The sequence below is a fragment of the Rhinatrema bivittatum genome, chromosome 1, assembly GCF_901001135.1.
Source record: "Rhinatrema bivittatum chromosome 1, aRhiBiv1.1, whole genome shotgun sequence".
Lineage (NCBI taxonomy): Eukaryota > Metazoa > Chordata > Amphibia > Gymnophiona > Rhinatrematidae > Rhinatrema > Rhinatrema bivittatum.
The window spans coordinates 212043503-212068701 of NC_042615.1; the positions used below are offsets into that span (position 1 = coordinate 212043503).

Sequence of the window (25199 nt, forward strand, 5' to 3'; positions counted from 1 at the left end):
CACATTAAAATTCCCTGGCAAAATAAAATAAAAGCTGAAAACAAAGGTCCCTGGTTACTATCTTGACTTCAAGTTATCATATATTATAACAGAAAAAACTGTTGCAAACCAGTTGAATTTTTTTAATGCATTGTCTAAAATGTCAACAAATCGAGTTTATTGATTTATTTGGGGTTTGAAGCTGTGAATTTAATATTAAAATTAGAATATTCTTTCAGCAGGTCTCTCATTTAAGCATAAGCACATCAATTTAATTTTCTATTTCAAATTCAGTCACATTTTTATTGTAAGCTGTATCTTCAGATTGATTCCAGTTAGAAATTTTATTTTGTTTTCCAAGCTAAAGGCTCATTTATTTTCAGTTTTTCATAGTTTTTGGCTCCATCAAAATGTGTGTGATAGTTCTCTGACAAGCATGTCAATGAATCAGTACAACTGTTTAAAAAAGATTTGGACAAGTTTCTGGAGAAATGTCCATTAGCTACTATTAGCCGGGTAGGCTTAAGGAATGCCTCCTCTTGCTTTTGGGAGAAAGCAATAGGGGATGAATCTCCCTATTAGGATCTGTTGGGTACTTTCAAGTGGCCAGGATTGGCCACTGTCAGGATGCTTGGCTCAATGGATCATTGATCTGATTTAGTTGCTTTCTCTTATGAATCAGACAAATTACTATCCGAGTTTGATAATTATTAGGGTTTGTCCTTAATTGCTCAAAATTGTACACTCGAATTGGAGCGTATAGATCTTGGCAAAAGACTCATCTCCCAGAAGACAGAATGCATGATATTGTGGACATAGTGAGACTTCAGTTAGCATACATCAGCATGGCCCATGTTGAGGGTACTTGGGCCTTAGTTGCCACTATATAAGTAACTCTTATGAGGCATCTCCTTATAAGACAAGCCCAACGGCTTTAATCTCAGTGAAATCAGACGACTCAAGAATTCCATTTCTGTAATGGAAGAGCTTAGACTCCTTGGCTTAATCTTAGTTGATACTAATTCAGCTATATTCTTTAAATATAGCCATGCAAACTTAGTTATCTACATATGTATACCTGGATAACTTTAAACCTAACCAGCAGTATAAGATAGCTGAGTTTAAACTTATTTGGCTAAAGGTAGTCAGATAACTTTATTCAAGGATATTCAACGGGATATTTATCCCACTGAATATCCTTGATAACTCATTCAGCTAACTTTAGCCAGACAAGTTATCCATTTTACTGTTTTTTTGAAAATTAACGTTTGTTTCTGTGGTGGTTTTATAGGCTTGAAGAGCTGAACAGTTAGTATGGATGGGCAGACTAAATAGGCCATATGGTCTTTTTCAAGCTGTCATGTTTGTGTTGCAGTTTGGCCAATAGTCTTCCCTTCCAAACTTCTCCTCACTGACATGTATTCAAGACAGATGCATCCTGTTGGAGACTTTGGTCCCTTCAATAAATGTCCATCAGATTTTTGGAGTTAAGAGCAGTGCAGACAACTCTAAAGGCTTTCCAAAATCAAGTGACCAATAACATTGTACTGGTTCATAAATAAGTTGGTCATGTTTTTTCATAACAAGCAGGAAGGAATGAAATCCCTCATGTGCTAGGAGATTATCAAGGAATAAAATTGAGCCTTCTCTAATGGGGTTTATCTAGGAATCACATATCTGAAAGGAAAGGACAACAGCCTGCCAGATTCTGTCAACTACTGGACTCATGAGTGCTCCCTGGATAGGATATAACAAACTCTTCCTTGAGTGGGGTCGCTGTGGATCTGTTTGTAAGTTTCACAAACTGGAAAGTATCAGGTTTCTGCTCCAGGAGATCATCATAAGGTAGGCTAGCAGCAGACACTTCTATATGTGTATCTTCAATTTCTGGTGTGAAGATCTTAAATCAGGCAGAGATGGTCTTTGAGAACCACAAACAGGCCAGGTTTTCAGGATGTCCACAATGAATATGCATTTGAGAGATATGCTTGCATTGTCTCTGTATGCAAATCTACCTCATGATTATTCATTGTGGATATCCTGAATACCTGGCCTGTTTAGGGCTGTCGAGGATGGGAGTTGGCCACCTCTGTTATAAAGGATCAGGGAACAGTTATCCACATTGTTCCCTTTGGCTGAATCAGATATGGTTCTCTCTTCAGGAGATGCCCTTTATGGAACCAATCAGGCTGGGAATTTTTCCAGTCCTGATAACGTAGAACCTGGGTCACTGCTCCATCCCAGCATATGGTTTCTGGCCCTCACAGCTGGATGTTGAGAGGGATATTAGATCCCCTTATTTCTCTGTGTCTTAAATAGCTCTAGCTACTAGGAAGGTGTCTGAAGGGTTTAAAGTGGAGATTTGCTATATGCTGTGAGAATAAATCCCCTAGATTCTTTCTTTCTTGTCACACTCAATTTGCTTGAATACCTTCAATATCTCACTCTGATCTGAAAACCAAGTCAGAGTTCAGTTCAGTGCAATCGATACTTAATGTCACTTTTGTAAAAGGAAATCTGCTTTGTATACAACCAGCTCGCATATTCATGTGGGGCTTGTTTTAGTTGAAACCATACCCTCTTACCTCGGTCAAGGAGCACTGAATGTGGTTCTAGTCTTGTAAATAAAAGCCCCCTTTTGGGTTTCTTGAATCTTATCAGTTCAGCTACTTAATTTTAAAGGTCATTGTTTTTTTTTTTTTTTTGTTTGTTTTTTTGTGGCAATCACATCAGTTCACAGTATTGGTGAGCTTTTGTGACTTATTTACCTTATGCTATAAGGTCTTTGTAACTTAATCTTCTAAATTTCATCATAATGAAGTAGTGCTCTACAATGATCTCTAGTTTTTACCTGAAGTGGAATCAGAATTCCACTCTTGTCAAACATCCTACCAATGTTTTTTTTTCTCAGGCTTCCCCTTAAGGCTGAAGTAATCTTCCACTTACTGCAAAAGAACTCCCCTTTGAGTGGCTCAAGCCCATAAAAGTTTTTCTATTGCTTGTTTGTTTTGATCCCAACAGACCTCATCTGACAAAACGCCATATCTATTTATTTAGTTAGCAGACTGCAACTTCCACTATTGTACTTTTGCAGGCTTGACTCCGTTAACTGTTTGTCCATCTCTAAGGTCTGCCTCCACTGAAGAGATTTGCAAGGTTGCAGTATGGCATTCTTTGTACACATTCATAATTTATGTGGATGTGGCATCTATAGCTTTCTAAGTTGGGACTATTCATCCTCCAATACCTGTTTGAAAGATCAAACCCAGCTTGGTCTTTCCTAGGGTCCATTTTTTAAAAAATATTTCAGGATTTTTTCCCTGTTTTTGCTGTTCTTATTGCCAAAAATTCAGACAAAATGAAAGTTCCCTCTAAATACATGGTTTTTTTTTGGCTGTTTACAAATCTAGTCTTTCCTATTCCCTTGACAATTGTCCTCAACTAGGCCAGCAAGGTTACCAACTTCTTAAAAACTATATACTGACAGTGACAGGTTTTTTTTTTCGCAGAAATTGGGTGACAGATGTTTACTGACCATGCAGCTTCTTACTTATACAAAGAAAACACACAAGTTTTGATTTTTTTTTCTGATTTTCATAAGCATGGACATATTTGAACATTAGATCTATGCACATTGTAAATTACAGGACCCGGTTCATTCTATAACCAATTTTTAAAAAAACTTATATGTTAAAGTATCTGACTCTAAATATAGACATGTTATACAAAGTGAGATCTAGGAGAGATGCTAAGTTGCAGCAATGGATAAATTGCATCTATACATGTGTAACTGGGGTGGGGGGCATCTGGAAGTGTGATTCTTTCTGCATAAGTTTTCATCTGCTCATCTGACCCATGCTGGAGCAAAACGGGGGATATACTTTATCCCCACGTTTAAATCACTCAATCTTAGGCCTCAAATTATGAAGCATCCAAAGCATGTAATCCGCTTTGAAGTGTCGAAAAAGTGGACTATAAATCAAACAAATGTTTGAGGAAACTAGCACATTTATTTGGGTGTCTGTGTATACACAGTGGTTAGACTGCTGTGGTACTGCAGTAAAGGATCAGGAAAGGATCTTTTTTAATCATGTAAAGCATGGGCCATGGTTCAACTGCATCTTGCAACACCTGTCTACAACAGCTGTGATGTCAGAGGGAGCTGGAAAAGAGCGAAGTGTGGTTGCACTGAAAAAACATATGGGCCTTAAGAGTAGGTCCACTTTATGAATCTCTTATGGACAATCTATAAATTTATGGATGGTTAACAACACTGCTAGGAAGTCCCATTGGTAGCAGTAATTGATCTGCTAGTCATTGGAGAAAGTAAGTTTGCTTACCTGTAACAAATGTTCTGTGATGACAGCAGAATGTCACACAATTCATCCACTTCCCTTTGGGGAGTTTTGCCTCTGGTAAGTTTGGCTAATGTAAACTGAGAACACTGGGACTTAATATGTATGAGAACCCACATGCATTGCTGGAAAGCTTTCCCTCTAAATTATTCAGAAGCTCCTCAGACTTCCTTCTTATGATCTCCTTTCTTTGAATAAGGTGCTCTTATTTTTCTATGTCCTTTTCTTCCTTCCATCGCCAACTTCTAATTCTATGCTTTTCACCTTGCTGTGCCAGGTACTCAGAATATCTGGATTGAGTTGGTGCATCATGCCCCTTCTCTAGCTATGTTCAAGTCCCTCCTAAAACCTACATTTTGAGGTTACTTTTAAATATTAAACACTGGCTCTCTTCATGTTTACTGGAATTTCCCCAAATCTTTTGTTTTATCTCTATCTTGACTAGATTGTAAGCTCCATAGAGCAGGGGTACTTTTTTTTTTTTTTTTAAACCAAGCTGTATACATCTAGAAGTGGTATAGAGTAATAGTGGAGGCATGTGATGACTGTATAACTTACTGATGTGACGGTTTGATCTGCTATTATCAAAGAATACCTGTTAATGTAAACGGCTTCATTTTATTCTGAGATGATTTCTATATAGAGGTTATAGTGCCCTTCACCTCCCTATATAGTACACTATTTTTTCTTGAGGCTTAGACTGATTTACAACTAACTGCAGGGAATTGGGGGAGGGGGTGATTAGTGGTATACACTCTTCCCAAGCAGTTTGCTAATAAGATGGGTTTTTTTGGCTTGAAAATGTGACACTAATTTTAATAAATCCTTCTTGCCCATTCACTCGTCCCTCCTTGTAACTACTTTTAGTCATTCACTCTTCTACTCTCTTCATCCTTCCTGTTTCTGGTATGAGTTTCCTGTGCACTTTCCTTCTCCCTGTCTCTCCCTTTGCAGGGCTCTCAACACCTTTCTTCCTGTTCTAAAATATACCCAGCTCTGGTTCAGTGAGCCCAGGCCTCTGTGGTACACAAGGTAGTGAATGGTTGGTGGTGCTGCAAGCATTCAAGGAGACTTTCCCTTTATGTGTGGGGGAGGGAGCAATGGGACACATACAAGTCTATTTCTTTTGAAACTGCATGCTGCCCTTAGTACTAGGATTGCTCATTCAGCCACAGCTGATGGTCAGATCACATGATTTTGATGTGAAGATGTAGGTTCATGGCACAACATATTTCTTTGTTCTGTTTCATATCAACTAGTGTGAGTGTCTCTAGTTTATAGAATCATGTTAATTGCCTTATAAAATCACCTTGTATGTACTACCCTTTAATTTTAAGTAGCAGAATATTTTGTAGCATAGCGCAAAGCTTGCCACTGTTGTGTTAAAAACCAATCAGCATTGTCTTGCTGCCTTTCTGCTACACCGAAGTATAAATGAGTTGCTGTATCTCATCTGTGAAACTTGACCAAAGTTTAAATCCATATACAGCCATACTTACCAATTTTGAATAACTGCTGGACAGGTACACTGGACAGCAGTAAAGTAGTACATCATAGAATGAGGTTTAGCAGCAGTGGTTTATTAAATGTTGGAGCCAATCTGTTATCCCGGACACAAATTATGACTTCAGAAGCTGGATTTGTGAAGGATAGACAATATGTATGGTGATAGCAAGTTCTTCAGAATATTTCATAAGGAAGGAACTGTTTAACACGTGCATATAGTGGTTACAGTAATTAGATAAGTTATGAAATCTTAACTTATACAGTTAAGCTGTTTTAAAACTATATCCATTTTTCCCATAAAAAAATATTAAAATTCTTTAAAATCTGTATTCAGAAATTACACAGTTAAATTGCATTTTTTTTTCAGGGGGGGGGCATATTACTTACTTTCTGTCATGCTGCTGCTTCATGCAACATACTTAAGTCCTTCCCCATAAAAGACCAGAAGACTGGACAGGAAAGTGCTGCCTCTAGGTCACAAAAGTGAGTTGTATAAGAATAGCCTCAGGCTTGTCAATTGTGATGCCTTGCGCTCTGGTCAGATTTACGAGGAAAGAATGATATTAAATGTGCATGCCCATCTCAGCAGATAACTTGGCAGGACTCTGTCAGGCTGATGCAATATCCATGTGGGAAAAATGGGCGTCTCATGATTGAGCACCTGCTTTCCTAATGTGCGCCCATCCACCTCTCCCGAGTGCGTGATGTAGTAAGCTAATGAGCTACTGCGTTAAAAAGGAGGCTCTAGGGCAGGGGTCAGGAACCTTTTTGGCTGAGAGCCATAAACGCCACATATTTTAAAATGTAATTCCATGAGAGCCATACAATATGTTTAAAACTAAATACAAGTAAATGTGTGCATTTTATGTAAGATCACACTTTAAAGTACAATATGTCTCTGAAAATATTACACCAGGCCTTAAGACACCAATACATCTCCTATTAGGAAAACGGACCAAGTCAGGCTGCTATAGAGTCCTACACAGAAACTACACGCCAGCAGAAAACCTCACCTGAATCACGTGCTGTCCCTCACCTAACATAGAATAAAGAGACCAAAACGCATAACAAGAAGCATGCAGAAAAAACTGAATTGGAAACTGCAACAAGCCAGAGTCTCTGTATGCAGTGTAACAAAGGAAAAAAGAAACATCACCCATCCTTATAAAACAAATCAAGAAATATAAAATCATCAGCAGTAAAACTGTACTAACAAAAAGAACATATTTCGAAACAGCTGATGAGTGGAATATCCAATAATTAAAAACTCATATAAAACATTTCCAGATACCAACAAAATATTTCAAAATAGCAGACACAAAGACCCAGTAATGAAAAATAATAAGGATACAAACATTTTTTTGCTCTGCATACCTGGGAACGTTTGATATCCAGGTGTCCTGAGATTGTTCTGAATTAGCAGGAGGTGGGGTGGTTTGCTTGGAACTTTCTCCTCTCTGTCACATACCAGCGCTCTCTCTCACACTGGCTCTCAATGACACACCTATACACACATGCTCTCAGTACTCACATATACACATGTTTTTTCTCTCACTTATATAGGCTCTTAATTACACATTTACACACATGCTGTCTATCTTTTCACGCTTACACACACACAGGCTTTCAATCACATAAATACATGCTGTCTTTTTCTCTCTCACACAGACTCTCATTCACATGCTTACAAACATGTCCTCTTTCTCTCATTTACACACAGGCTCTCAATCACATACTCACATGCTCCCTCACCTAAATCAGCTCTCAATCGGACTAATCGGAGAAAATTCTTTTTCACTCAACGCACAATAAATCTCTGGAATTTGTTGCCAGAGGATGTGGTTAGTGCAGTTAGTGTAGCTGGGTTCAAAAAAGGTTTGGATAAGTTCTTGGAAGAGAAGTCCATTAACTGCTATTAATCAAGTTTACTTAGGGAATAGTCACTGCTATTAATTGCATCAGTAGCATGGGATCTTCTAGGTGTTTGGGTAATTGCCAGGTTCTTGTGGCCTGGTTTGGCCTCTGTTGGAAACAGGATGCTGGGCTTGATGGACCCTTGGTCTGACCCAGCATGGCAATTTCTTATGTTCTTATGTTCTTAATCACACACAGACCACATGATCTCTCTCTTACTTATACACACAGGCTCTTAATCATACATACACATGATTTCTCTCACACACAAAGGATCTCAGTCATACACACATACTCTTTCACACAAACAGGTTTTCAATCACAAACTTACACATACAGGTTCCCAATGGTAAACTTACATTCATGCTCTCTCTCTCTCTCTCTCACAGGCAGGCTCTCAATCACAGACATACTCTCTTTCACATATACAGGCTCTCAATCATTCACATACATGCAATCTCTCATTCACACACACAGGATCTCAAACACACATGCTTGCTCGCTCATTCACTCTCTCTCTCCCCCACCCCGGGAACTCGCAGCAGCAGCCTCCTCCCAACGCTAACCTCCTTCATTTTCAGCCCTCGCGGAGGCGGAGTCCCATCGGTCGCGGTTGAAGCTCTTCATTTTCCTCCGAGCCGCGCTGCAGTCTTCTTTTCGTCGCACACCACCCGATGCTCTCCACTTCCTCTTCTGGGCCGCGGGGGGGGCGGGAAGAAGAGACCACACTAGCGTGGTCTCTTCTTCCCGCGCACGCACCCGATGCTCACCACTTCCTCTTCCGGGGGGGGGCGGGAAGAAGAGAGCACGCCGGTGCCGCTGACTCCAGCTGTCCTGCCGCGTTCCACCCAGGCTGGACAGCATTTTAAGCCCGGGCGGAGGAGGACCGGGGAGCAGCTGGGTCAGTGGGGGACTGGAAAGTGTGGCGACACTTGTCTGCGAGCCAGATGCAGCCCTCAAGAGCCATATCTGGCTCGCGAGCCATGGGTTCCTGACCCCTGCTCTAGGGGAAATTGTGTCCGTCCCCCGTCCCCCCCCTTAGCGCTGCCTCAGCATCGAGCGCCCAGGAGAAGTGGCTGTGCACAGGTTAGGAAAACGGACACTCGTAAAATTGAGCGTTCGTTTTCCTAACCTGACAACCAGCAAGACATTCTATTTTTTTTTTCCTTTCATGATATTAAGTCAGAGGAACCACTGCTTATCTGTAAATTTTTGGGGCTCTTAAAGACTTAACACCAGCTCCAGGGCAAAAATGTGCGTATCAGACATAAGGGGAAACTAGCTGATACCCTCATCAACATGGATTTACATGTGATGAGCGATATTAGCAACGCACTGGTTTGGATGTGCTAATCCCCTCATTGCATAAGGGGTTATGGACATGTGTCCAACCGTGGGTTAATCTGCGTGCTAGCCTGAGCTCACAGGATTGCATCGGCCTATGTATGTGCCACCTTAAGAGTTGGGTTTTGAAAAACTACAAAATTCTTGGTAAATTGCCAATCCTGTAATTTTCAGGGTTCCCCCCCTAGTTTTAAATATGAATCTGTTTATGGACTGCAGTATTATGCTTTGGCCAGGTCTAGTAAGATTTAAAATCTTTTAGTTCTGACCATCCAGCCACTGTTTCTCAAGTTGAGTGTTTCTTTTCTGCCCCTCTGTAACTCCAGTAACCACTCTCAGGTAGGGCAGTCTGTACTATGTATACAGAAAAGTATGTCTCTATGGAAGCTGTATGGGTTTTGGTTTTAGATTTGGGTGCAAGGCGCTGATACAGCATTTGGAAAATGAATTCTCCAAACTGCTGAGAATCCCACTGGTTTGCTGCTGAGGAGTGTAATAATACAACAGCAAAATTCCCATTTTAGCATCTGCAACAATTGGGACTGATTTTATTTTACATGAATGTTTTGGGTAAGCCTGTTAATACAGAACTCCTTGGTCTTTGTAGACATGCCATGGACGTTGAAAGAAATATTTAGAAAACCTGACACCAGCCAATTTTTAGGAGCCACGGGAGGAAAATGTTTTTCCTTGTAATTTTTTTGCTTTGTTTGCTTTTCTTGCTGCCTTTATTTTCTTGTCATTCCCTCCCCCTTCCTTTAGGCAGGAGGCATTCCAGTCTTCTGTGACTTTTCCTGGGCTAGTGCCAGGCACCAAATTTTTAGGTGCCTAAGCTAACTGGCACCTAGGAATTTCCCACTCCAGAATGTGATGCTAGAAGTCTATTAATGTATGTATTACAGATCATGAATTGCAGCACTGCAAAGTGCTCACACTAGGATGGGAGTTGGACAGGAAATACTGTGGTGCAGTTTCCAATTTTTGAAGCCTTTGGTCACCATTGCTTTATCTAAACAATAGTTCCCATAGGTCATGACTATTGTAGGAGTTAATAGAACAGGAATGGACAGCAAGGAAATTCATGTTCTTGGGTTCAATTTTATTCAAGGAACACTTTGTTAATAAATTTAACAAGAATGACTTAGGATCAATTACTCGTACCACACAGTCAAAAATGTCATTGGAATGTCTTAAGGTATTGAACACATTTTTAAATGAACTAAACATTAATAAGCTCTCATATTTTACTATAGTAAAGGAATCATGAATAGAGTACAGTAAGTACTTGTGCACATGCTATTTTAGTAAAACTCTTTCTTGCAGGTACTGTTCATGAATTTGTGGATGTTTTCCATAGTCCAGTCTGACACATTCCAGGAAGATTCAGCTTAATACATATATGCATTAGTGAAGTTTTATAATCAATTAGAATAGATGAAACTTTTAATTATGTTGTAACTTTTGCAGAAATAAAATACTCTTCCCCCTCCCTCCAGTTTCAGGTTGCTTTTTTTTTTTAACCTTCCGCTAATTTAGCAATACTGAATTTATTGAAATCAAAGCATACTTCAATATTCTAAAGTTCAACACAATTTTTTTCCTTTTAAGACTTTATAATTTGTTTCACTTTAGGAAAATGACATCTTCCTGGGCTGGGAAAAAGGAGCTTACAAGAAGTGGGGAAAGAGCAAAAAAAGGTGTTCAGATTTAACTCTAGAGGAAATGAAGAAACAGGCAGCTGTCCAATGTCTGCGCTCTGCTTCTGATGAAGTAAGTTCTTATGCACGCTTTCAGTAAACTGTTAATTTTTTCTGAGAATAAGCAGGATGAGAGTCCTCTCTGGGTGATTTCAGTAGAGCTGTGGCTGGTATCGCTGAATTCACAGCTTCTAGAACATTCATAGCTCTGCTGAGCATGTGCAGGCATTTCATACGAGGACTTTTAGTTCTATTTTTTCCCCCGCAGAGCCAGTTGGTTCACAAACAGAAATCAAGTGGCTTCTGCAAGTGTCACAAGTGCAGTTGCATCTAGTCAGTCACAGACTCCCTATAAGAGATGTCTTGTGCACAACCACATCTCAGGATGCTGCACTTATGGGAAGATAGTCCATCAAACACAAGCACATGGAAAAGTTCTTTAGATTGGATAAGTCAGAGCCATCTGTATCAGATATCAAGGGGCCCAGGAGCTGTACTGAGCCTAAAGAAGAGATGGCTAAGAAGAGATATGTTAAAAATCACCACAAGATTTTACAGACTTCTATATGCAAAAAAAAAAAAATCTTTGAAAAATTTGAGACAATTAATACATTGAGACATTTTTGTGGACAACCATGTGGTGGCCTGGTGACTAATGGTAAACAACGCTACAGAGTCAATATGTCAGTGATTCTGAGCAGTCATTTGGATTATTACATGATTTTATTATGCCATTAGAATAACAGTTCGGGTGCCTGCATTTGGAATTTGCCTCAGTTTTTGTGTTTTTTTAAATGTCACATCAGGATATGCTAAGGAGGAAAAGCTTGTAAATGAAATAAATGACTGCTTCATGGAGTGGCTGGTCCAAGAGCAGATGAGCGGTATTTTAAAATTAATCCTTAGTGTCATGCAGGATTTGGCGCAAAATGTAACAGTAGTGGGTCCACTTGAGAATAGTGATCATGATGCAATCAAATTTGACTTGATAATTGGAGAAGGGACTTTAAGGGAAACTATACTTTCCCTGTACGTACCTGGATCAGTCCAGACTGTGGTTGAGCCTCCTTTCCAGCAGGTGGAGACAGACTAAAACTTGAAGGATGCCCTATATCAGGACAGAGCCTATCCTCTAACCCAGGGGTGGGCAATTCCGGTCCTCGAGGGCTGCAAACCAGTCGGCTTTTCAGGATATCCTTAATGAATATGCATGAGAGAGACCTGCATACACACTGCCTCAGTTGTATGCAAATCTATTTCATGCATATTCATTAGGGGTATCCTGAAAACCCGACTGGTTTGCAGCCCTCGAGGACCGGACTTGCCCACCCCTGCTCTAACCCTTCAGTATTCGTCTGTCTCCAGCAGGTGTAGCATCTCCCCTTCGGTTCTCTGCTGTAGGCTAGTCAGTCTTTTCTTCTCTTTTAGGCTCAAGCAAGTACTTCTATTCGTTCTTTCTTGTAAAAAAAAAAAAAAAAAAAGACTTTTACTTTTTACTGATTTTTTTTTTTTTTCTGTGTGGGAGACGGCTGTCTCCCAGCTCTTGCCGGGCTCAGGGGGGCTTTGCCCCTTTTGCGCTGCATAGCCTGAGTCCATGTACGCTTCCAGGTGTGGGGACAGAGGCTCTCGGGGTCTCGTTCCCCCCCCCTCTGGCTGCCGAGAGGGTTTTTTAACCCGCTGCTGCGCTCAGTGGAAAAAAAAAAAAAAGTTTTAAACTTCAATAAGTTGCAGGTACTCACCTTCCTCTAACTTATTTGCAGCAGTTGACCAGCATTTTTTAATTTTTCTGGTCATAGCAGGCCTTGAACCGGCAGCCAGACAGGCAGGAGGCAGCAGGTTTCCCCCCTGTTCTCTCCGGCCCTGCAGGCTATCAATCATTTTTCTCTCTGCAGCCTTTTTTTCTCCTCAGAGCGGCTCTATCTTTGCCGCGGGCAGGCAGCTTGCCTCTTTTCTGCCAGCCCCCATTGAGTTTTTGCCGTGGGGGGTTCCTTCTATGCCTCCCTGCTGGGTGGGGAAGGTCCCTCCTCGGCAGGGGAAGGCAAATTTAGCCCGGGGATCCCGTCCCCAGAGCTTGGCCAGGCCGTTCTCGGGTCGGGCAGCCCGGGAACGGTGGCCATTTTGGATTTTTTTTATCTGCTCCGTTTTCGGAGCTCCCTGGGGCTGGGGGGCCGACTTTTTTTTTGCAGCTACCCCCCGATTTGAGCCCCCCAGGAAGGTTTTTTTTTTCACCCCCTCACCTCCCCCTTCCCCTCCCCCACCCGGGATTTTTGGGATTGTTTTTTCTGGTTTTTTCCCCTCCTGCGTAAATTCCCTTTAGTGAGCATGCAGGAGGAGGTGGAAGGTCCCCTCCTTGCCCTCCCCCCCGGGGACAAATCATTTAAAAAAAGAAAAATTAATTAAATCAGTAAACTAAAATTTCCCTGCTCCGTGCCGTTGCTAGTTCGGCCGGCTGCAGAGCCCCCGGGGTCCCTTGGGGCGCGGGTGGTCCCGGAGGTGCCCCCTCCCTGTCCCCCGACGGATCCCGGTACTCCCGGATCCTAGAGCCAACCCGGGTGCGTTAGCTAATCTTCCTGGTGCCACCTCTTGTCCACGGATGTGGCCCCGGTCCTGGCGGGATCCTGGTTTTGTCAAGTGCCTTCTCCTTCCTTCCCCGCCCAAACAGTTGCGCCTGTGGTTTCGCAGGCTCCCCGGTCGGGCCGTGCCCTGAACGAGCTCCCCTCTAGGTGGCATGCTTTGTTTAAAAAAACATAACAACCCATAATCACTCCATGGACGCCTTCTGCGGTCGCGTTTCAGGAGGGTTTTTCCGGTTTTCAAGCGGCCCCGGTATGCCTGCTGACCACGGTTCGCGAGGCTCTTTTGAAGCGCACTCTGATGTTTTAGCGCCGGGGATGTGTTCCACTATTTGCTGCAGTTCCTGCTGTGCGCAGGTCTCTCATGGGGTCATCGGCAAAATTCCTCTGCGCCTGGGACCTCCTGTGGCCAGAGGCTGCGCATTCGACCCTTCGCCGCCTCTAGCCGGAGGCGATTGCCTCGGAGATGTCCGCCACACGGCTCCTGTAGCTGCGCCACTGGTCGGCCGCTCTGGCCTCCTCCGCCCAGTGGGGTACGTTGCCATTCAGAGGTAAGCAGTTCCGTGTCCAGGACCTTGAGAGACTTTGGATTCCTTAGGGGACGGTAGGGGCCATCAGCAGCCGGTGGCCAGTCTGTAACCATCCTGGTCCTTTATACCCTCTAGTCCACGCTTTCAAGGCCAGGGTCGGTATACCCCACGTTGGCACGGTGTCTCCTCAGGGGGGTTTGTCTTTCGTGATCGCAGTTTTTTGTCTCAGCATTCTTGTGGGTGCCTTCTCTTGCGTGAGGGTTAGCCCACGCGCTGAATCCTTACGCCTGCACATACTCCGGAGTATCTTTGCCTCGTTCCTCGGTCCCCTTCTGAGGCGGTTGCCTCTCCCTCTTCTCCACGGACTGGGTCGGGCTCCGGTCGGACCAGGGGGTCCTCGACGTTCTCAGACACAGGCACGTCTTCGCCTTCCTCGTGTTTGGCGGGATCTTTTTTCAGTTTCCCCTGGTGGTCGGTCCCTGCGACATATGGTGGAGCTAACCCCCACCAAGCTCCTGTGTCTGGGCACGGAGGCCCCGGTTCCAGCCAACGTACTTGCTGCAGGCCACTATCCTATTTTCTTCGTTCACTCTTAGACCTCACAAGAGTCCCCGGGCTCTCAGTTCCCGCTTCTCCGCATGCACACCCTGTGAACATACTCGTGCCGTCCTCCCCCCAGGGCGTTCCTCAGCCCACTCGTTTCTCTCACTGGCATGTTCCATTTTCCGTTTCATCGTGGCTGCCATATAGTCTCTTCGTGTTCGCATCCTCTGCCGGGACTCCGAGTTCTGGACGCTTCCCTTTGATCTCGCGACGGAACCTTGCATCTTCACCAATGTCTAGGTGTTGATGGCCGCAGCTCTCAGCTGGGCAGGACTCCTCGTCTACTCTTATCTAGGGGTCTGGCGCGTCAGGGCCAAGGCGGAGGTTCTTTGTTGGCAGTCGGTGTATCGCGGGCTAGCTTTCTTTGCGTCCCTGGGGTGGATACCGTATTTCTCTTAGAGCAATCTTCAGCCCTCCCGGAGTTAGAGTACCTGAGAATCCGCTTCGACACCTGGGTAGGCAAGGTCTTCTTGCCTTGTGTGCGGGTTCTCAAGTTGTTTGTCCGTTCTCAGTCTGCCCTTGCTCCCTTCTTTGACGGCTTGTGTCTGCCTGCAGATCTCGGGCTCCTCAGCTCTTACCCTCGCCCTTGTCCCTTGGGCCCTTGCTCCAATACGACTGTTCTAGATAACTTTGCTGTCCCGTTGGCAGCCACTGGCAGAACAGTCTCACACAGTTCTCCCGTTCTTGGGCTCTACCATCGCCGTCTCGCAGGGGTGGATTCCCCCTTCTTTTTCTTTTGCTACCGGGCCTACCTCTCCAAGTTCCCCAGTGGACGATAGTGCCCACGGATGCTAGTCTTTCAAGCTGAGGAGTGGTCTGCCTCTCCTAGTATGCCCAGGGGACCTGGCCAGTGTCTGTCTCGCTGGCACATTACGGAGTCCACAGTGCCCGGTGGCCTCCCACTCCACGGGCTAGGGGAATGTTCAGGTTGCTTTCTCCGTCAGTCGCTAGATCCCGGGGAGTGGGAACTCTTGGCTCAACCATGGTTTTCTCATCGACAGGTGGTCCCCTCCCACCTGGGCCTCATGGCGACTCTTCTCAATACCATGGTAGATTGGTTCTTCCGCTGGAGGGACCACGGCTCGGCGGGCGTAGTTGCCTTGGCTCTCCCTTGGCCGGTGGAACGTCTTTTTCTACTCTCTCCCCCCCTCCCCCCCCCTGTGGTCTCTGGTCGGGACAGTTCTTAGACGGATAGTTTTCCACCGGTGTCCCATGGTTCTAGTAGCGCCCGAGGGGCCTTTTCAGGCCTTGGCTCACAGTTTTTCTCAACCTAGCGACGGTCGGACCCCTGCGGCCACGCCATCTTCCTCGACTCCTTAGTCAGGGCCCTGTATTTTTTTCGACCAGGCCGTTCACGCTTGTCTAGCGCCCTGCCTTCTTGAACGGCGATGTCTCCGGTGTGAGGGTTTTTCGGAGTAGGCCATCTTCGCCTTCCTCCGGGCCCGGAAACTGTAGACTCCCTGGCATACGTGCGCATCTGGAACGTGCTTGGGTTTGTTTGTACGAAGTCGGGTTTTTCGGCGTACTCCGCACCAATCTCCTTAGTCTTTTCTTCTCTGAGGCAGTCTCTCTGAGGAATCCTTCCTTCATTCTCGGCGCGAACCAGTCTACCCCCTCTGCTTTCTCCTGGGTCGAGTGGCAGGTCGTCCCTGAGTGGCCACCCGTGTGCGACTTGGACTTTCAGGGTCGTCAAGGCATTTACATCGACCTTCTCGCCCACTTGTCCGTCGTAAACTTTTCATGCGGTGGTGCTGTCCCCTCTGTATGGCTCTGTTCGTCGTGTCACCCTGCAGGCCCTTATGCTTAAGACTGTCTTCTGGTCTTCTCTCCTCTGCTCGTCAGATCCAAGTGCTGTCCTGGCGGGATCCCTTTTTTGCGATTTTTCCGACTTCAGGGTAGCCCTCGTACGGGTTCTTCCTTTTTTCGTGAAGTTTCGTCTATTCTCACAGGACAAGCAGGATGGTTGTCCTCACAAATGGGTGACATCGAGGATGGAGCCCACCACGGAAAACTTCTGTCAAAGTTTAAACAGAACTTTGACTGGCCCCTACTGGGCATGCCCAGCAAGGCACTGACCCTGCAGCCAGCAGGGTCTCCCTTCAGTCTTCTTTTTTCCGCGCAGCAGTTGCCACGCGGTGAAAGGAGCTCTCTAACCACGTTCCTGACAGGAATTTGGAAGTTAATTTCCTAAGAAAATTTGCCCCTCAGGGGTCTCCCTTCGACAAATTTTTAGTCATCTTACGGAACCCGGTAAGTTTTTTGCCTTTTTCCATCGACTACCGTCGATTTTGGCCCTTGAGGCCTGTTGGCACTTACCGATCCCCAGCCTAAATTTTGGCTTCAGGCCATGGCAACGGGGTTCCGCCGTTGTCCGGATTGTACCCGGACTATGTCCATCACAGACCCCCACAGGGTTTGTGTAATGTGTTTGGGTAGTGAGCATGATGTCCTGACTTGCACCAAATGTGCCTTAATGACACCCAAGGGTCGCAAAGCCAGGATGGAGAAGATGGGGCTCCTCTTCCATGCATCTACCCCAACGCCATTGATAGCATCGACGTCCTCGGAACCGGCACCGTCGAAGTTGTACCATCATCGTCAACCCTCCGGTGACCGTCCGCCATCGATCGCTTCTCGGCCGTTGACTCCCGTCCCTTCCCCGGATGAGCGAGGGGATCGGAAGGAAAAGCACCGCCATCGACGGCATAAGTCTCGGCCTGTCGAGGATCCACAGCCATCGACCTCTGCTCAAGCCGAGCCACCGACAAAGAAGCCGCGAACAGACCGGACACCCTCCACGTCTCGTTCGCCGGCATCGAGGAAACCCTCACCCTCCCGGGGTGCGGGGGCCGTGATCCCACCGGTTACGGTGGTCCCTCCGGCCATGCCTCAGCCTCCCTCTCCCGTCGAGCCGGGTATGGTTACCCCTGGTCTCCGGGCAGAACTGGACCGGCTGGTCCAGGAGGCCATCGAGAAAGCAATGAAGAAATTGCAACCTCCATCGGCACCGTCTCCGGCACCGGTTCCAGTGCCGCCCCCGACACCGGCACCGGCTTCGCCACCGAGGAGGGAACCGACCACCGAGCCGTTGATACAAGCGCTAGCACCGCTACTGAGCCGCATGGAGGCGCTCATGACGGCCCTTCCATCGGTGATTCCAGTACCATCGACAACACCACCGTCTCCGACTGGATTTTCATCGGCAGGAGAAACACCGTTCCGGATTCCCCCTTCCGGGGTGGTTCCATCGGTGCCTTCTGGTATATCTCCACCGATATATCCTTCGGTTCCATCCATTCCACGCCAGGCACCGATTCCATCGGCAGCACCGAAGCCATCGATGCCATTTCTGGTTCCACCTACGGCACCGATTCCACCTCGGTTTCCATCGATGCCTTCAGAGCCTCAGCCAGGTCCATCAGGGCTACAAGCCCCACTTGATCCCTACGATACCTGGGGTGATGATGATGATACATCTTCTGACACAGATTTGCCTTCACCACCATCTCCTACAGAGAGTAGAAAAAGATCTCCTCCTGAGGATCTATCTTTCATTAATTTTGTGAAAGAGATGTCAGAAGTTGTACCTTTTCAACTACAATCTGAAGCTGATGACAGACACCAGATGATGGAACTCCTTCAATTTCTGGATGCTCCAAAAATCATCGCTTCCATCCCTATACACCAGGTGTTTTTGGATCTGCTCAAGAAAAACTGGGAATCTCCTTCATCAGTGTCACCAGTTAACAAAAAAGCTGACTCCACCTACCTTGTCCAGTCAGCACCAGGTTTCCAAAAACCTCAACTGGATCATCGCTCTGTTGTGGTTGAGTCCGCGCAGAAGAAGGCCAAGCGTCTTAAGCCACACTCTTCTACCCCACCTACCAGGGACAACAAGTTCCTAGATAGTGTTGGACGGAAAGTCTATCATGGAGCTATGTTGATTTCACGCATAGCTTCATATCAACTTTACATGACTCAGTACAACAGAGCCATCCTTAAGCAGATGCAAGACTATGCTGACACGTTGCCAGACCAATACCAACCGCAGCTTCAAGCCCTTCTTCACAAGGGATTTGAGGCAGGGAAGCACGAGATTAGGACTGCCTATGACATATTCGATGCTTCCACAAAAGTTTCAGCCACAGCCATCTCAGCCAGACGTTGGGCTTGGTTAAAATCATCCAACCTTCGCCCAGAGGTTCAAGATCGTCTTGCTGATTTACCCTGCTTAGGCGATAATTTGTTTGGAGAGCAAATTCAGCAGATTGTGGCGGAGTTAAAAGACCACCATGAGACGTTGAAACAACTCTCATCTGTCCCACCTGAGCTGACCTCCAAGCAACCGCAAAAGAAAGACTCTAAGAAGTCATTCTTTCGACCACGCCGTTATTACCCTCCATCGGCCAGGCCTCGTCCAGCTCGATCCTCTACTAGGCCTCAGCCGCGTCAGCCTAGGAAGCAAAGGCCTACTGTAGCCCCTCCTCCTGGGCCTGCGGCTGGCCTTTGACTCCCCTGTAGGGAACACATGCCGAACCCCTCTTCCGGACATCCCTGTAGGAGGTCGACTGTACCATTTTCTACAACCTTGGTTGCAGATCACCTCAGATCAGTGGGTGCTAACAATTATCGCACAGGGTTACCACCTCAACTTCATAACTCTTCCGGCAGACTCCCCGCCTCTTCAAGCGTGGAGTCTATCCACCCATTTGGCTCAATTACAACAGGAAGTATCCCTTCTTCTGCAATCAAATGCTATAGAACCCGTTCCTCCCTCTCAACGAGGCAAGGGATTGTATTCCAGATACTTCCTAATACCAAAGAAATCAGGGGGACTACGTCCCATTTTGGACCTTCGAGCCCTCAACAAATACCTTCAAAAAGAGAAGTTCAAAATGGTAACCCTAGGCGCGCTGCTCCCTCTGCTACAAAGAGGGGATTGGCTGTGCTCTCTCGACCTCAAGGACGCTTATACCCACATTGCGATCACACAATCCCATCGCAAATATCTGCGGTTTCTAGTAGGCCACGACCATTATCAATACCGTGTCCTCCCTTTCGGTCTAGCTTCTGCCCCACGAGTCCTTTACCAAATGTCTCGTAGTGGTAGCAGCATTCCTAAGGAAGGAAGGTGTCCACGTCTACCCATACCTGGACGATTGGCTAATCAGGGCCTCCACCCAACAGATAGCTCAATCCTCCCTAAAATTGACTATTCAAACACTCCTTTCCTTAGGGTTTCTCGTCAATTACGAGAAATCTTGCTTAGTCCCGTCTCAAACCTTATCCTTCATTGGGGCAGACTTGGACACCTTACAGGCAAAGGCTTACCTTCCTCTTCAGAGGGTCCACACCCTAATGTCCCTGGTTCGCCAGCTCCAGTCTCAGAACACTGCCACGGCTCGCCAGTTCCTCATTCTCCTAGGGCACATGGCATCCTCGGTTCAAGTCACTCCCATGACCCGTCTAGCCATGAGAGTAACACAATGGACTCTACGACACCAATGGATTCAAGCTTTTCAGCCTCTGTCCTCCATAGTCACAGTCACACAAGCGCTGCACCTATCCTTAACCTGGTGGACGACTCAGGTCAACCTCCTTCAGGGTTTACCCTTTCTTCCACCGGATCCGCAAGTAATCCTAACCACCGACGCTTCTCACATCGGTTGGGGAGCCCATGTGGACGACTTTCAAACCCAAGGGTTATGGTCCAAAGAGGAAGCCGAACACCAGATCAATTTCCTGGAACTTCGAGCAATCCGCTATGCGCTCCGCACTTTCAAAGATCATCTCTTTCATCAGATAATCTTAATCCAGACGGACAACCAAGTGGCCATGTGGTACATAAACAAGCAGGGAGGCACAGGCTCCTTCCTTCTGTGTCAGGAAGCTGCGCACATCTGGGCGGAAGCCCTCTCCCACTCCATGTACCTCAGGGCCACTTACCTGCCGGGAGTAGACAATGTATTGGCAGACCAGCTGAGCCGTGTCTTCCAACCACACGAGTGGTCACTCGATCCTCTGGTAGCGACCTCTCTGTTTCACAATTGGGGTTCTCCCCGCATAGACCTCTTTGCTTCCCCTCAGAACCACAAAGTGGACGATTACTGCTCTCTCATTCGGAGCCAGCACTCTCGGCCGAGGGATGCATTCTCCCTCAAGTGGACAACCGGTCTGCTCTATGCATTCCCTCCACTCCCTCTTGTGTCAAAGACTCTCGTGAAGCTACGCCAGGACGGAGGAACCATGATCCTGATAGCACCTTACTGGCCATGCCAAGTATGGTTTCCAATACTCCAGGATCTCTCCATCCGCAGGCACATTCCTCTGGGAAAGGACCCGCATCTGCTCACTCAAAACGACGGATGCCTCCTCCATCCCAACCTCCAAGCCTTGTCCCTGACGGCATGGATGTTGAAAGGTTAGTCCTTCAGCCTTTCAACCTTTCAGATTCCGTTTCTCGGGTCCTGATAGCTTCACGAAAGCCTTCCACAAGAAAGTCTTACTCATACAAATGGAAAAGGTACACATCATGGTGCACTTCTCAGTCCCTTGATCCCCTTTCCTGTCCAATCTCAAAATTCTTGGACTATTTATGGCATCTCTCTGAATCAGGTCTTAAAACCTCTTCTATCAGAATGCATGTCAGTGCGGTAGCCGCTTTCCATAAGGGTATTGGGGGTAATCCTATTTCAGTACAACCCCTAGTAACACGCTTTCTTAAGGGCTTGCTCCATCTAAAGCCACCCTTGCGTCCTCCGGCCCCATCCTGGGACCTTAACCTGGTTCTTGGTCGTCTTATGAAACCTCCTTTCGAACCTCTGCACTCCTGTGACTTTAAATATCTCACTTGGAAAGTGTTATTCCTTTTGGCTATTACTTCAGCTCGCAGGGTTAGTGAATTACAGGCCCTAGTTACCTATCCGCCTTACACTAAGCTCCTGCAGGACCGGGCGGTACTCCGCACTCACCCTAAATTTTTACCTAAGGTAGTTTCTGAGTTTCATATCAATCAATCCATCATACTTACCTATCTTTTTTCCCAGGCCCCACTCCAACTCTGGAGAGCAGACCCTGCATACCCTAGACTGTAAACGAGCTCTAGCTTTTTACCTAGACCGTACAGTTTCCCACAGAAAGAGCACTCAATTATTCGTCTCTTTCCATCCTAATAAGTTGGGACAACCTGTGGGTAAGCAGGCTCTTTCTTCCTGGTTGGCGGACTGCATTTCTTTTTGCTATGAGCAAGCTGGCATTCCTTTTCAAGACAGTGTTAAAGCACACTCTGTGAGGGCCATGGCGACGTCAGTGGCACACCTTCGATCGGTGCCGCTTCCTGACATCTGCAAAGCTGCAACCTGGAGTTCTCTCCATACCTTTGCAGCCCATTATTGTTTGGACAAGGCTGGAAGACAGGACTCCATCTTCGGCCAGTCTGTCTTGCGTAACCTTTTTCCAACCTGATGTACCAACACCCTTCCACCTACCCGGTTGGGTGCGGATGCCCTTTCCCAAATTTCTCCTCACTTATTGTGCCTGCTGCACACCGTTGGGTACATTTGGTGCAAGTCGGGACATCCTCAGCTCGGTACTCACCCATTTGTGAGGACAACCATCCTGCTTGTCCTGTGAGAAAGCAAATGTTGCTTACCTGATGTAACAGGTGTTCTCACAGGACAGCAGGATGTTAGTCCTCACGAAACCCGCCCGCCTCCCCGCGGTGTTGGGTTCGTTTTATTTTTACTTTCTAGGCACTGCCTGTAGCTTTGAAAATCAGACTGAAGGGAGACCCCTGCTGGCTGCAGGGTCAGTGCCTTGCTGGGCATGCCCAGTAGGGGCCAGTCAAAGTTCTGTTTAAACTTTGACAGAAGTTTTCAGTGGTGGGCTCCATCCTCGATGTCACCCATTTGTGAGGACTAACATCCTGCTGTCCTGTGAGAACACCTGTTACATCAGGTAAGCAACATTTGCTATTTCTTTGTCGTTCGGTCGGCGGAGCTCCCCGCTTTTCTCCTGCGTCTGGTGACCGGTCTCCATTCTCTTGATGCCATACGGGTCTTGGTTACCTCACTTCCATACGAGTTCTCTTGCTCTATTTCCTGGTCCCCAATGGCTTCGTGCCATTGGGGACCATCTTCCTGTTCCCTGGAGTGGGTCCAATTGGGGTAAGCCAGCTTCTGAGTCCACTATAGCACGCTAGTGGCAGGAAGTGATCTCTCGGTTGTTCTTTGTCATGGCCTGGCGGTTCCCCAAGGGTCTTCAGACTCATTCTTTGCGTTCTCGAGCTCCTTCTTGGCCAAGCATTCTTTTGTTCTCTCTGTGGACGATTTGCACAGTTCATACTTGGGCGTCCTTATCTCTTTTTGCTCGACACTATCGCCTAGATGTGTAAACTCTGCTTCGGTTCTTTTGGGCTACCAGTGCTTCGAGTGGGGACTGTCTTGATCCCACCCGTTTTAGGGAAGCTTTGGTACATCCCACAGTCTGGACTGATCCGGGTACGTACAGGGAAAGGAAAATTAGTTCTTACCTGTTAATTTTCATTCCTGTAGTACCACGGATCAGTCCAGACGCCCTTCCCTGTTTGTCTTTTTCTGTCCTCTCGAAGCTGGTTTTTTTTCTTGCAGTTCTGCAGACTCTCATTTTTGTACAAAAATACTGAGCAAAAACACCGGAAGCCTTGGTTGTTCTCATGCCAAGAATATGCAAGAGCGGGTAGTTAGGCCATGTCCCTTACATTTTTCTACAGTTGTTCCATTTGAGCTTTATGTTTACTTGCTTGATCCTACTTTGGTCGTCTTGTTTTCTGCTTTGACATACGTTATACTGAAGGGTTAGAGGATAGGCTCTGTCCTGATATAGGGCATCCTTCAAGTTTTAGTCTGTCTCCACCTGCTGGAAAGGAGGCTCAGCCACAGTCTGGACTGATCCGTGGTACTACAGGAACGAAAATTAACAGGTAAGAACTAATTTTCCTTTACCATTAACTTTCAAAAGGGAGACTGATAAAATGAGGAAAATAGCAAAAAGCTATAAGATACAGCTGCAAAGTTTGAGTGTATATCAGGTGTGGACAATGTTTAAAAATATCTTCTTGGAAGCCCAGACCAGAGGTATTCTATGCATTAAAGGCAGAAAGATCAAACGACTGTCTGCATGGTTAAAAGGTGAGGTGATAGAGGCTGTTATAATCAAAAACTTCTTTCAAAAAATGGAAAGAGGATCCAAATGAAGGAAATAGAAAAAGCATAAGCACTAGGAAGCTAGATGCATAGTATTGATATGGTTGGCAAAAAGAGAATTTGCCTCTAGTCCAAACTTTTTTTTCCAAAATCTCAAATCTTTTTCAAAGTCTTAATTTAGTTGAATCAAATGTATAATCTGCAGTTTACAGCAAAGCATCATAAACATATATCAGGTGCTTCCTTTTTCAACAATATTTACTTCAAGGAAAATAGTTTAGTAATATTTCAGTTCCATGTTGGGATATTTCTGAAGGTTTGTAATGTTATAATGAAAAGCTGTACTTTTTTTTTTTTTTTTAAAGCCGCAAAACACCAAAACATTAGGACTAGTATATTGCACCACCCCCATGTGCATGTGGTATATGCACTAAAAAAAAATGCTGTACAAGTAGTAATCCACACACACACCACCTTCTGATATTGCAGTTGTTTGCAAAACTGTGTATTGAAAGTAAATTTCTCTATCCGGGGTCGCCGAACAGACCCTTTTCTCATAGCTCATAGAGCTTTGGCTCTATTGAGTATATATGGGACGTGCCTCATGATGAACCCATAAGACCTTTTACATCCAAGCTACAGCATGGACATTTCTCCTAGGACAAGCAGGATGGTAGTTTTCTCATGCGGGTGATGACGACAGACAGAGCCCGGCACAGAACGTTTGTCAAAGTTTCTAGAAACTTTGATTGACACACTGATCATGCCCAGCATGCCACTAACCATGCATCCATGTGGGGTCCCTCTTCAGTCTCTTGTTTTCTGTGGAGCTATCATCTCGCGGATGTGGAGCTTGTGCTGTTTTTCTATGAAAACTGCCACATTTGAGTTTTTCTTGGGTTTTTTCCTGCGCCAGGTCCCTCAGCTCCTCCCAGCCTTAGATAATATCGTGGTAAGTTTCCATGTTCCCTGCGGTCAATCCCAGACTGTGCTGACCTCTGGTGTCCACCGGCCGTCGACTGCTCGTCGGTTGGTTTTCAATATGGTGTCAGGTTTTTGGCGATGCCCCCAGACCTTATCAATCACAGATCCCCCATGAGGTCTGTTTTTTATGCCGGGGGGGGGGGTCGCATGACATCAGGGAGTGTCAGTTTTGTGCCCAGATGACCCCCAAAGGTCGCTGCGCTTGCCTAGATAAAATGGAGAAGTTGTTCAGCCCCAAAAAGTTCGATCCCTCGGCCTAGACGTTAGGGGTATCGACACCTTCGCGCAGCGGGGAACCAGTGGCTACCTGTTCCGTGCTGTCCACTCTGCCGCTGGTCTGCAGGTGGAGTTAAGCACCGGAGACCGGCCTTCCTCTGTCTCTTCTTGATCCAGATAGTCACTGTCTTCCTTGGCGTCGGGGAAAGACGGGGCCGAGTATCGTGGGAGGTCTAAGAAGCACAGTCACCCATCTCAGTCCTCACACGAGACCAAGCTCGGGCAAGTGCCAACTCTGGCCGAGATGCCCCCGAAG

General features: G+C 46.1%; 1 protein-coding gene across 4 annotated transcripts in view; it reads left to right on the forward strand.

Moving 5' to 3' along the window:
- Positions 1 to 25199, forward strand: part of KIAA0232 (KIAA0232 ortholog) — a 294375-nt gene that overhangs the window by 1221 nt on the left and 267955 nt on the right. For 2 of the 4 annotated variants that reach the window (XM_029591550.1, XM_029591556.1), the window contains exon 2: positions 10731 to 10868. In XM_029591550.1, the coding sequence (XP_029447410.1) occupies positions 10731 to 10868 (138 nt within the window). Of the gene's footprint in view, positions 1 to 1645; positions 1825 to 6207; positions 6324 to 10730; positions 10869 to 25199 lie in introns of all 4 variants that reach the window. The other 2 variants (XM_029591572.1, XM_029591562.1) reach the window with 2 other exon arrangements.